We start from the raw sequence: 13,781 nt of genomic DNA on the forward strand, positions 1-13,781 counted from the left end.
ACTTCAGTCTTCTTTCTCTGTCCACTGCCACGATGTCCATCGACTTGTGTAGCTCCTGCGATTTGTAATTCTTTCTATTCCTCCATTCATTTCCTTCATTCACTGGTCCAAAAATCTGTCTGAGGATGGCGTTCTCAAACGTCAGAATTTTTCTCTCCATCTTTTGCGTGATGGTCCAGGTCTCTGCTCCACATAAGACTAAAGGTTGTATTATTGTCTTATAAATATTGGTCTTTGAAAATTGCGATAGAAGCCGGGACATTAATAGCTTTACCAGAGCATATCTTTACCTGTTTCCTGCTTGTATTCCGTGCGGTAATTTCCTGGTCTATCTCGTTCCTTTCATTGAGTATAGAACCAAGATATTTAAAGTTTTTACCCTTTCTAAGACTTTGTCCCCCACTTTCGGGGATCTGTGATCATTTTCTCTGCCAGCTACCATTCAAAACAAAAATGCTACAAACTTATGCACCTAGAATCGTATCCCCGGAATCCTATCCTAGTTTTTTTCCTACTTATGGTGTATAAAATATTTCATATCCGTTCCTAAGGATTGTAGAGTGTGGTAACGTGCATGGGATTTGTGAATTTAAAAAAGGTTTTTTATTCTGTTTCGTTTTGCAACACTAAATATTAATAAATTTCTAGAAATGAATTCTTACATATGGTGCAGTTATTATAAGAATCAAGTAAGTAATAATGATATGCCACAAATGCTATCTTCAGGGATTGTCTTAGCTGTTTTGGCGACTGTAACCTCAAGCATAGAGTGAAGGTCGCGCACTGGCGCTGGATAGGTGCCGTCGTGCATTGATGCGAGACCCTGCACTGTAGAGTAAAGCCTTCTCGCTAGCGCTGTATAGATGTGGTCGTGCGTTGATGCGTGCCGACCCACTGCCCTCAGACGTTGTGGCCTCTGTATCTGAAGAAGACTCCGTAGATGTTGTTGCTGATTCCGATGTTGTGGTTGCCGTTGATGTCTATTGCATAGCAAATGTTAGTTGCCATTCTAATATATAGTGGCAGATGCAGTCAGTGAAACAATAGTATTTTATAAGGAACATTATTATACTATTCATTTACAATGTATGTAGGAAAAGCTTACCTGGTAGTTACTGCATCGCCAACAAGCAAAGGCATAGTATCTGATGAGATCACCTACCAAACAGAACGAAAATATTTTATTGGTGTGGCCTAGGATCTGTAAACACATAAGCAAATATTTCAATAGCTCTCCACTGAAAAACATTCTTTTCCCCTAGTGTATTGTACCACCGAATACAACGATAGTGTCTGTAATGTGTGATGACAATTGGTTTTTCACGTTAAAGTATGAAAACATATAGGGCGTTCTACGAATGAATGCTGCTAAGCACCTTGCTAGGTGTTGGCAGTCTATCATCGTGGAAGACGAAATCCAATAAAACATCAATCATTGGAATAATTTTCAAGCTTGTCGTCAAATGTTGCGACACAGACACACGTTTATGATAGTCATGGCCACGTTAGAAGACTGAATAACTAGTACATGCATCCCACGTTGTAGTGTTCGTTTACTTATTGAAATATATGAACATTACCGTGTACTTATCTTTCTATCGTCAGTCTTTCGACTCGTTCTTTTGTGTCTGTCTCTCCTTATTTTATCTTGTATTAAGGTTTAATACCAGTGTACCTACCTTGCTCATCTTCCAGAATGCGATTTTACATATTCCAAACTTTGTCTCTCTCTGCTATTTTTTGCCCTCTACAAGCCCCTTTGGTGCCAATTTAACTAGTCATGGATGAAATAGATAATATCTGAAAAAATCAGTTCATTCCTCAGGTAACTTCCGAAGCCCTCTTTATCACTTATTATTTTCAGTATTTCTTCAGCTTGTACTATGTCTCTCCTCTATATTACTAACTATCGCTGATAACATGAGATTTAAAATGTTTCAGGTTTCTTCAAATCCAGGCTCCCTGTGAACCCGTGTTTGAGCTACAATTAAGTGCTGTGCTACATATATGTGTTTTCAGGAATTTCTTCTTCTCTCCCAAATCAGTGTTTAATTCAAGTGCAGATATGTTATTGAAGAAAGCTTTCTCAGTTTGGGCTAATGTTCATTTAATGTAGTAGTTACTTTGACTGCCCTTTGCTACCTTACAATGCTATTACAAATAATTGAAGCGATTTCATAAATTCACTGTAGCTCCATTCATTGACATATGGTCACGACATACTACAGATACGTTGAAAAACTCATAAAGTTTGGTTCGGCTGAAGCCGCACTTCGGGTTTCTGCCGCCAGAGCGATCGAGAGCGCAGTGAGACAAAATGGCGACAGGAGCCGAGAAAGCTAACTCCATTCGGCGATGGTATGCGCAGTTTAAAGCTTCTGGATGCCTCTGTAAGGGGAAATCAACGGGTCGGTCTACAGTGAGCGAAGAAACGGTTGAACGCGTACGGGCAAGTTTCACGCGTAGCCCGCGGAAGTAGACGAATAAAGCAAGCAGGGAGCTAAACGTACCACAACCGACGGTTTGGAAAATCTTACGGAAAAGGCTAAAGCAGAAGCCTTACTGTTTACAATTGCTACAAGCCCTGACACCCGATGACAAAGTCAAACGCTTTGAATTTTCGACGCGGTTGCAACAGCTGATGGAAGAGGATGCGTTCAGTGCGAAACTTGTTTTCAGTGATGAAGCAACATCTTTTCTTAATTGTGAAGTGAACAGACACAATGTGCGAATCTGGGCGGTAGAGAATCCTCAAGCATTCGTGCAGCAAATTCGCAATTCACCAAAAGTTAACGTGTTTTGTGCAATCTCACGGTTTAAAGTTTACGGCCCCTTTTTCTGCTGCGAAAAAAACGTTACAGGACACGTGTATCTGGACATGCTGGAAAATTGGCTCATGCCACAACTGAAGACCGACAGCACCGACTTTATCTTTCAACAGGATGGTGCTCCACCGCACTTCCATCATGATGTTCTGCATTTCTTAAACAGGAGATTGGAAAACCGATGGATCGGTCGTGGTGGAGATCATGATCAGCAATTCATGTCATGGCCTCCACGCTCTCCCGACTTAGCCCCATGCAATTTCTTTCTGTGGGGTTATGTGAAAGATTCAGTGTTTAAACCTCCTCTACCCAGAAACGTGCCAGAACTGCGAGCTCGCATCAACGATGCTTTCGAACTCATTGATGGGGACATGCTGCGCCGAGTGTGGGAGGAACTTGATTATCGGCTTGATGTCTACCGAATCACTAAAGGGGCACATATCGAACATACGTGAATGCCTAAAAATCTTTTTGAGTTTTTGTATGTATGTGCAAAGCATTGGGAAAATATCTCAAATAATAAAGTTATTGTAGAGCTGTGAAATCGCTTCAATCATTTGTAATAACCCTGTACTTCCTACACGGGAGCTTTCTAGCACTTATGCACCACTATGTTATTCCTAATTTGATGTGAAAGGAATAGTTATTCTCCATTCAACCATCGTTCATCAGATTCACTTTTGTTTTGTTTATCCCTAAACCCTCTTGCTGACTAAGTGTGCACCCATATCATGTTAGCAGGACTTTTGAGTCTTCCTTATCTTTAGCCAGAAGGGCTACAACACCAGCGGAAAGTAATATTGGTATCTTTTCGGCTTGAAGGTATATTACTTCTCCTAAAGATTCTTTCAGGTCCTTCATGGTTTTTCCCACGTACTAGTTAACAATAGCGGTGATAAACTACAACACTGCCTCAGACCCTTCTTAACACAAACATGTCTACTCCAGGTTCTTCCTTTTAGATGTAGGAGATTATTCGTTTGTCTCCTTTCAGCAGCATTAATATTCTGGTTACTTAATATGTCAGGTAGTTAGCCTACATTCTAAGGATTGTAAATTTACTTTATGCTGTTCACTATACATTGGTGAATTATATTACTTAAAAAGTAACTGCTTAATTCTTATACAATAGTTAGTCGTTAACAGTCTGCTTTATATCTACATATATTTGCAGTACAGCAATACCTTTATGTTGTCGTACTGTTCAACTTCTGACACAAAATCCGGCTTCTGAAAGGTAAATGTAATTGAAATGATGTTGATACCCATACTCCATCACAGTAGAGGCAGGAGATAAATACAACTGTACTGAGTGAGTTTGGGTGAGTGTGTGTGTGTGTGTGTGTGTGTGTGTGTGTGTGTGTGTGTGGAGTTTTATGCTAGTGTGGGGAGGGAAGTCGTTTCGATGTTTATCATTAACTTCCTAGAAGTGTTGTGTGAAGCAACGAACTCCACGACCCGTTATTCGTGTGAAAGTGACCGACCAGAATGTAACTAAGAGACTTCATGAAAAAATTTCAAACTACATTGCTATAGACTATTGCTATAATGATCAAGCACTTTTCAGTAAATACAGTCCTAATATACAAACCTATGGAAAAATCAGGACGACGTATCTGATTTGATAGCTCCAAGCATCGATCAGGACACGACACCTGTGCTGAGCAAACACCTGCAAAAAGAAAAAGAATGCAACATATTTCTTACAATATGAGGAGATCAGGGAGATACAATTTACTGTATACCACAGTAATGAGTCCTTGTCGTTAAGAGAAAAAAATATAGCAAAAAGGAAATCTTGCGGCTCTCAGAATGTTTCATTATGATAAATCGTTATGGTTTCAGTGCTCTCCAGATCATCCGAGTCATATTCCGTGCAGTTCCTACTAATACGTATGGTACTATTAGATTGCAGTGACTACAGCGATATTAACAGTATAGTGATAAGAGAGTGAAGTAAGATAAACTAATGTACGCATTCATGTTTTCGCAGCACAACGTATGATACATTAAATCTGGGGCGTGCAGACAAATAAAATGTATTTCTTGTCCTGATATTTCGATCGTATACCTTTCGGCCACTTTCAGAGTGAGCCAACAGAAACGCTAGCTTTTGCTGTGCTGTCAGACTTCAGTACATTTACTGTAGAATGAATTACCTCATACAGATAGTGTCCGAAACACTAACAGATACTCCAGATGAGATTTACTTTAATTTCAGATACTACAGATGATCGTTGGTAGCTTGATTAGTGATAGTTACATTGGCAGAAGACAGTTGCTGAATACTGTAATTGCTGTAAGGTAACACATTGTCGTGCCCTACAGACAAGATTAATACACGCAGAAGCCTTACCTTCAGACAACAATTATAATCTACTTTCTACTGAAATACCTTGTTTTCCAAGATTTCTGCTAAGTTTGCACTTCCATGTACTGCATACTTCCCACTTTGACGAAATGTCAAGTTGTATTGTGTCGCCGACAGCAATTAATTTTAAATGAAGCGAAAGAACAAGAAAACACTGACCCAAGTATACATGTATCTGCCACCAGAATGTAAAATTGAAGATACTGTAAGAAATTTGGATTAAAGACCTGCATTTCCCATAAAAACTGTAGAGCTGTAGGTGATGCACTTGTGCAGATGACTCTAACGTCGAAACTTAACAGGGGAGATCGGGCAACACTGTCATAAGTGGCACGATGGCCAACTGGTATTATATGGTTAGGTTGCGCCACCGGCCAAGGACGTTACTAGCAATAATACAGTGGCCTTTAAACAAATACGTTAGAGTACTTAAACTGTCGAGTGAGGGTGGGCAACGATTTTATGTTTTCCTTTTAGTGAAAGTAAATTTTGCTTTTTGAAGATATTTTGTTGTATGCCTGAGGACAACACTCTTGTTAAACAAGTAAGTACGACGATATTAGTCCATAGTTCAAGGATTACAGCGATAGGTGTTTAAAACGTTTTCGTAAACGAACTAAAATAATTTGAATATGGCAACGGGGCACAATCGCCCACTTAAATAGTGGGGGAACATCGGTCCACATGGCCAACCTTCCTCGCTGTCTTTATGTAAGAAGTACTTTTATTTGATAGATACATTCGTTATTTGAGTCTAAGTCATATCTAATGAAATTTTGTACGAGAGTCAATTATAGGTTGCGTTGATTTTAAATCAGTAACGTGTTTAAGATTTTAAATTTTATTTATATTTTACTTTTTGATTTTCATAGATGCCTTCTTTCATAACAACCTAACGCTGATGGGTGTGGCTGAATTGCTGAAGTTGGTCCTTCAATTGCTCAGGAACACAATGGTAGCGCTTTGCCGTCAAAACAACGCCTCTTATGCTCAACGTCACTTCAGCTGACGAACCGCATTACCCAACGCCTGAAGAAATCCAGTCATTTGAGAAATGACAAACAAGGAAAAACCAGAAAACTAACCGCAAAGAATTCGGCTACGCTGACAGACACTCCAGTGAAAGATGCGTTACAATGGGAAAAACAAGCCTCCACGGAGAGCAAAGAAACCACTGTAAAGGGAAATACTGGTGTTCTGCTCAAAAACCTATTACCTAAAAAGTGCCAATTGTCAAGCTAAATTACATGATTAAACTCCTCAGATAAAAACAGTAAGGAAGTAGGCATTCCTAAGAAGGTTCTTCACGATGAAGAAGATGAAGATGAGGATGTCCTGTGCCTCGGTTGCCTTAAACCATTCTGTCACAGCAATTCAGTTGATGAAAGGACTCACAAGGGGAAGGCCTCAGACACGGCCAACCGATTCGGCTGAAATTTGGGAGGTCGCTTGTGTACAACCTAAAAGGAAGGACTCTAAGATATTTTGAGAAAATCACCCCTAAATGTTATGACGAACAAGCCATTCAAAATTGGAGGGATCGATAGATAATTGTAAAAAGAGCATTTTTCATCATCAGGTATGGGGTTCGCAAATGCCAACTTTTCCAGAAAACGAGGAAAGAAACCTTTACAACTGCCACTTCTGTAGCGACATGGTAAACGCTTTTCGCCGACAGCGCCGATAGCGCTACGGCCAAGGTAACTGACTGGGAATCGGAAAACTCGGGTTCGAACCTCGAAGAATATGACCGGATTTTATTATTTTCGTTTGTATTTTTCCATATCTCAATTGATGGGGATAGGAGGGTTAATAAGGTAAGTAACTCAATAAGGAATGAAAATAACAAGGTAGGGAAACTAATTTCCTTGCCAGCACGGCAGCTCAGCGTGTTCGGTAAGAGGGTTAGCTGCCCCCTGTAATAAACAAACTGAGTTAGTCGATCAACAACGAACTTAAACGGATGTCTTACGACGTCCGCCCCGAGCAGATACAACGAACGAAAGCGATCAGAATGAGAAAAAAAAGGTAACTGGCTGAGAATCGGAAAACCCGTGGTCGAATCTCGAAGGATCTTAGCGGATGTTATTCTTTTCGTTTGTATTTCTCCATATCTCAATTCCTGGGGATAAGAGGGTTGGTAAGGTAAGTAACTCAATAAGGAATGATAATAATAAGGTAGGCAAACTAATTTTCCAAACGCCGTGAGTTAATAAAGTATTAAACTTTTAAGCCTTGTCACATGAAAACAGCTCCGAGTAAGAGTGCTGCAAATTCCTCACGAAGGATCACAGATAGCCAACCGCGCGACGCTTGTTTACAGCGAGGCACGGGACAGAATGCACGCGGCGAGAGTTATGTTGTCGCGGTTGCCTCTTCGTCATATCATAGTTGTGAACCTGGAAGAGTGAAGGTGTCCTGCACGAGCCTTCTAGAAGTCAATCGGGAAGAGTTGTTTTCCGTCATTAGGCTGCCGCGAACCTCGCGGAAAATGTAGTGATTTTTCCATCGTTAATGCACCGAATGAATTATGTTTTGTGAATGAATGCATAAGTAACATATGACGAGTATTGTATGTAGTTTGTAGTAATTAGCTCGTCTGTTTCTGCCGTAGTAATCAGTTATTGTTTGTTGTGTCATATCTTTCAGGTGCATAATCTGAATAATGGAGGACGTACACCCTTCGACTAGCGCTGTAATATATAGTTGGGAGCTTGTCACAGACGATGGCAAGCGGGAAGTTACCGACGCTGTGGTTTGGTTTGTAAAAGTGTTGCAAGACAGATACAATATCAATGCACTACAGGAAGCAGGCAGTTCTGTTTCTCGGCGTTCCAGATTGATAGGAGCGGCTATCGTCAAGCGATCTTTGGAGCTGACGAACGAAACGACTTTTGGTGATACTGAAGTACTATACCATGAAGACGAAGCAGAAGGTGATTCAGTGGAGGATATCCCAACTAGTGAATCCCAAATGGTCATAACACTTTGGAAATCTCCACGTCACTGGGAATATGTGCCTCATCTGTTCCCGATGAGTATTACGAACTGGTTACTAAACAATTGAACTACGGTGCTACACCCCTTGAAGTAAAAGTAAAGGCGCTAGCGGTAGCCAGGAATCATCCAAATTGGAACTTACAAACACTGCAAAAGAGTGAAGCAACAACAGCCTTGAAAAGGAAGAAGGACTTGAAATTGTGGGAAAGTGATATCGTTAAATGAGGGACAAGATACGACAAATAACAGGCGATAAATAAGTGGACATACGACCAATTTGTCAAATTTCGTGTTCGTAACGAGAATGTAACAACGAGGATACTTCAGGAGTGGGCTGCAGGTGCAGCGCTTCAATATACGGCCAACAGGGATTTTACGTCAGCTGCATCATTATCTTGGGCAAAAAATTTGAAATCGGAGTATAGAACTCGTCAACGGCACGTCATTAAGTACGTCTCTCATAAGGAGGTACAACATATAGAAGATACACAGAAAGTGGCGGCTCTTTTCTGAACGAAAACGGCGTCACTTATAACCGGTTTTAATCGTGATTACGTGAACAACACCGATGAAACAGGATGCGAGTATCGGGTGAACATTCAACGCACGTTATCACATAATGGAGAAAAACGAACTCTTGTCGCACTTGATAGTAAAAACAAACTAACACATTCGTACACGGCGCAATATGCCATCACAGCCTCTGGAAAACTGTTGCCTAAGGTTTTCCTGTGTTTACAAGAAACGAATGTTACATTTGGTCCTCGGGTTATAGAAGAGGTCAATCGTTTAACCGACTCGTTGAAAAATGTTTACATACGTTTCTCATAACGAGTTTTGTCTAATATTGGATTCCTGGAATGGATAAATTAATACTACAATATATGACACAATGTATATAGATGGCGAGGGTCAGCCGACGTGCACACTAAAAGTAATACCGCCAAACTGCACACCTTTGTGCCAGCCGTGTGATGTTTATTTCTATCGCCAGGTTTTTTAACAGCCAGTAACCGTTTTTTCATTTTGTTCGATATAGTTCGTTGCGTTTGGTCTGGGCGGATATCACAATACATCCGTTCAAAGTTGATCGTTGATTACTTGACGGAGTTTCTTTATTTTCCTTTTTTTTTTTTAATTAAAGAGACACGCAGCCCTCTGACCGAACACGCTGAGCTACCGTGCCGGCAAAACGTTGGCCGTTGTGCTATCGGCGAAATGCGTTTACCGTATGGGTATAGAGGCGGCAGTTGTAAAAGTTTCTTACCTCGATTTCTGGAGAAGTATGCGTTTTTGACTGATGTGTTGGTAAATGTTCCAACACCTTGTAGATAGAGGCGGCCTAAATGCACGCTATCTAACGCAGACGGGCGTGAATTCTGGAACAGGATAAGGAGTGAATGCTAATAAGAAAAGTATGCAGCTCCTCGAATACTTAACTTTATATCGTCCTTGTGGTACATCGCTCTTGATAATACAGATAAGACTATCTTCAGATACGGTTAATGGCGCCTTGCTAGGTAGTAGCCATGGACTTAGCTGAAGGCTATTCTAACTGTCTCTCGGCAAATGAGAGAAAGGCTTCGTCAGTGTAGTCGCTAGCAAAGTCGTCGTACAACTGGGGCGAGTGCTATATCGTATCTCGAGACCTGCCTTGTGGTGGCGCTCGGTCTGCGATCACACAGTGGCGACACGCGGGTCCGACATGTACTAAATGGACCGCGGCCGATTTAAGCTACCCTCTAGCAAGTGTGGTGTCTGGCGGTGACACCACATTGACCCCATACCCGATGATAAAAAATGCTCTATTTACAATTATCTGTCGATCCCTCAAATTTTGAGTGCATTGCTTGCCATAACCTTTAGGGGTGATTTTTCCAAAAACGTGGGGATGTTCACCCAAAATATCTTAGATTCCTTCGTTTTAAGTTGTATATAAATGACATGCCAAATTTGAGCCGAATCGGTTGGTCGTGTCTGAGGCCTTCCCTTGTCAGTGGCCAAGTTACGAGCGGTGGGCACACCCATTTAAAATGACACGAAAGAACTTTTTCCTTTTTAAGAACGTGAAGATCCTATCAGTGATTCAGACAAAGACTGATAAAAGTTCAGGACATACTACTCTGTCAAGCTGTTATTATAACAATGATAATACAATTTATGGTTTTAGTTTTTGCAAAAAACTGTAATAATTCTTATTAAAATCGAGTCTTAGTATTAAAGTCGACATATGCTCAGTTAGATAACTAATTAAGTGATAAAGTTACGTGCGTCAAGTTGCCCCAACTACTGGGCCATTTTATTCCATTGATGGCGTAATTTGGCTTAGGTGGTATTACTGTACTGAATATTGTTTATGTGAATAGACAATCAGGGAGACACCACAAATGATTAGCTGCAAAGCTGCTGAAACAATGTACCAAAGTTTCCACATACAATAGCAATGGAAACATTTGAAATGCAGATCGAAAAAAAATCAAGAGAAAAAGGGCCAATCTGTCCCGTTCTCCACTACCAAATACTGCTGTTGTTCACGAACTGTTCCTCACTTAACAATATTTTGTTCTTACCTACAAGTATCTATGTTTTCTTTTTAATTTATACTTGTATTAGCTAGTCCATCACACACAACCAGTACGCAGAGGAAAGTAAATGTCTATGACAGCCGAGTATTCGCCTATACCTTTGGAAAAGGTGACTTACCTAGACACACAGCGACAACAAGTACGGAAAGGAGTGTTTTCTCCATGGCGGAATACTGAAAGTAATCGTGGACTTCTTCCTTTATATATCATTCTTCACCAGTAATTTTGGACGCGGAAGAGCATGCGTAAAACCGAGAAGGTCACCGTGATAAAAGACTACTTTCGGCAAGTTGATCACCTTCCTTCTTGTTGCGTATTTTGGTGATAATTAGACAGTGTACATTTTTGTGATAGTCGTTATCTACTTCTTCTAATAAGCTATGTGGTATTGGGGAGAAGCCTTATAAGGAAGACGATGATAACATTTAAAATATGTATCTTTCCAAAAGTTGTTTCGTGTCATTTGTCTTCCTGTTTGACTACGGTAAAGAAGACTACCGAAGGAACCTGCGTGCATGAAACAGTATCCACTCGTATTGCAAGTTATGAGTGATTAAAAGTCACCAATAATCAACATCTGACATTGACGTGTTTGGCTATTTCCGTTCTTAGATACAATATTCGTGACTATATTTTAGGCAAGTTGTTCCAGGTATTTGCAGACAAGGTGCCATCTGCAACAAACAGAAGGGATCGCTGTAGAAACAGCGAAGTTCGGACGATTGTAATTGTTTCGACGAGCAGTAGATGATCCAAAACCTTCGTGTGCGGGGAATAGGACTGAAGATGGCATAAATCAAGCTGTTTCGACTTCCATTCATCATGAGCAGTTACCTGACATAGACCTTACACTCCCGGCTTTAGACATGTTTATCGTAAGCGATGCATTCCGCAGCCATTGAGAATGCTCGATGCTTAAGACAACTAAATCCGAAGGTAGCTACGTGTGTTCACAAGAGTTCGTCGTTCACTGAAAAGAGAGCAAAAGTCTTTTCTTGTTCTATTAGAACAGAATATCCGATTCTCAACATGTACTTAGATCTCCGTATATGTTCGTAGAACCTTTCTTTCTATTAGAACAATAGGTCCTATAACCATATGAAGAACGGGAATGGAAAACGTTCTAAGTGTCATTAAAAGAAAAACGCGAATCCATTGCTGTTGTGATCTCGGTGCTCTGCTGCATTTTCTTCAACCTGATTTAGGTGCAAGACTATGGAGAACATGCCTTCGTAAACGTGCTTAGCTGTATCTCCCTCAAGAATTCCAGTGCTGTTAGTTGGAACAGTTCTACTAGTTACAAAACGAATGTAGATTTCTGAACATATATTATCACAGATAAAAAATAGTGCCCCAATATTACTGGTACTTGGAACAAAAACTTTCTTCCCACTATTTCATAGAGAAGTGACATTTGTGAAGCTGTGTATAAAATATTATTCGAATTTTGAAAAGATGAAACAAGCGACCAATCCCTGTCAATAATGCTATTTATTTCCACAAATAGCGCCGTTACCGGTTTCAAACCTAAAGATTCATATTCAGACGGCTGTTGATTTTTATATTGCATTTGTTTCTTGTTTACATTAATCGTGGGAGTAAAGCCAGAACCAACAAATGTAAAGAACAACAAATGTGCAACAAACGGAAACGTGCGGCTGAAGACGAACGTGTCGGCTGGAAATCATTATGCTCAACGTTTTTGTAAACAAATAATAGTACTATCAGTGACTTGTTGCTGTTTTTAGCAGAATCAACTTGTAAAACGTTTTTTTATTGGTAACTGGACTGTCAGTCAGTTTCCTAGTATGATAGTAGAACGTTCTTAATTAACAGTTTATTTTCTAGCTTGTCTCGCTTTTTTTCACTGATGTGGTGAGTAGCAAAATGCTGTTGTATTAGAACACACTCCTAATTTCTTCGATAAACATCAGTTATGCACAAACAGAGATACATCGTCTTTACGCATCCGAAAACAAGTACTTGTGAAGTAATCGACTATTCTTTCCCTCGATAGCCGCTCTTCTGCTGCTGACACTGAAGAAGTGGATCAAGTGACAAGACACTTATTTAAAATGAGAGCTTTTAAATAAAGTCCCCATCTACACTGGTGTGCGCACATGCGTTTAATTCGTTTATTTTCGGGACTAGATCTCTGAACTCAGGTATTCGAGATCCTCAAAACTACATGTCTGTATCGATTTGTGTTTATTCTCACGGACATATACTACCAAAAGTAGGACCACTGTGCTTATACACTGACTTCTTTCACACGCCGCTTTACTCTTTCACTGTTAGTATTATCCCGTTTCTTGTACAGAACTGATCACAATGCGCTATTTCTTAATTAAAGAGGTGTTCATATAACTCACTGTAACTCTTCCATTAGTATTTCCTTTGTTAAATTCTGTCACATGGCTTCAATACGTCACTTCTGTCGTCTACTAGATCCGGTAGCTAAACTCGATGTGTACTATGAAATCCGTCATTCACATATGCAAAGACAGGGAGCTGAAGTCTGTGAGACACTTTAACTGATGTTTTCTCCTTCTAGTAATTTTTGCTCTTGTTCGTAACAGATTCTGGTACCGTTTGCGTTATGTGTGACACCTAAAATTTGTTTATAATGGCAAACAATGGCTTTAATCTTTGTTAACACACTGTCATTTCCAAGCATTTCATCATGAAAGGCGAAGGATACATTTTTATTGGTGGAGACGCAGCAACATTCCATGCTATCATAAATCTGTTGATACGGATTGTCGAATCATCTTTCCTCGGGAGAATACCTAAATTCATCACCACTTTTGGTTGCACTGATTAAACTCCCGTTGTTCTTTGACAATACGCCATAGCCCGGTCTTATATACGCTATGATGCACCACCAGCGGAATGCGCTTAACACTCGCTCTCCCATTCTGGAACATGTAGAGGCACAACCATTTTCTTTGTGAATTATTTTACATGGACAGATAAAATGCTTTCCTCAACTGTCACATT

At 40.2% G+C, this 13,781-nt stretch overlaps 1 protein-coding gene across 1 annotated transcript; it reads right to left on the reverse strand.

The window, feature by feature from the left end:
- Positions 1 to 580: 580 nt before the first annotated feature.
- Positions 581 to 10,954, reverse strand: LOC126418870 (uncharacterized). The gene is made up of 4 exons (XM_050085869.1): positions 10,900 to 10,954; positions 4,417 to 4,497; positions 1,106 to 1,158; positions 581 to 980 (listed from the first exon to the last, which is right to left on the reverse strand). Exons 1-4 carry the CDS (start codon positions 10,943 to 10,945, stop codon positions 759 to 761), a joined length of 402 nt encoding a protein of 133 aa, XP_049941826.1. The 5' UTR covers positions 10,946 to 10,954; the 3' UTR covers positions 581 to 758.
- Positions 10,955 to 13,781: the final 2,827 nt, after the last annotated feature.

This window comes from Schistocerca serialis, chromosome 9 (genome assembly GCF_023864345.2).
Source record: "Schistocerca serialis cubense isolate TAMUIC-IGC-003099 chromosome 9, iqSchSeri2.2, whole genome shotgun sequence".
Classification (NCBI taxonomy): Eukaryota; Metazoa; Arthropoda; class Insecta; order Orthoptera; family Acrididae; genus Schistocerca; species Schistocerca serialis.

Bases quoted from the DNA above. Each gene is read 5' to 3' on its own strand.
- LOC126418870 (XM_050085869.1), bottom strand. From the start codon at position 10,945: ATGGAGAAAACACTCCTTTCCGTACTTGTTGTCGCTGTGTGTCTAG. The intron at 4,498-10,899 runs GTAAGTCACCTT...TTCTTTTTGCAG, and splicing joins TGTTGTCGCTGTGTGTCTAG to GTGTTTGCTCAGCACAGGTG. The intron at 1,159-4,416 runs GTTTGTATATTA...TCTGTTTGGTAG, and splicing joins TCGTCCTGATTTTTCCATAG to GTGATCTCATCAGATACTAT.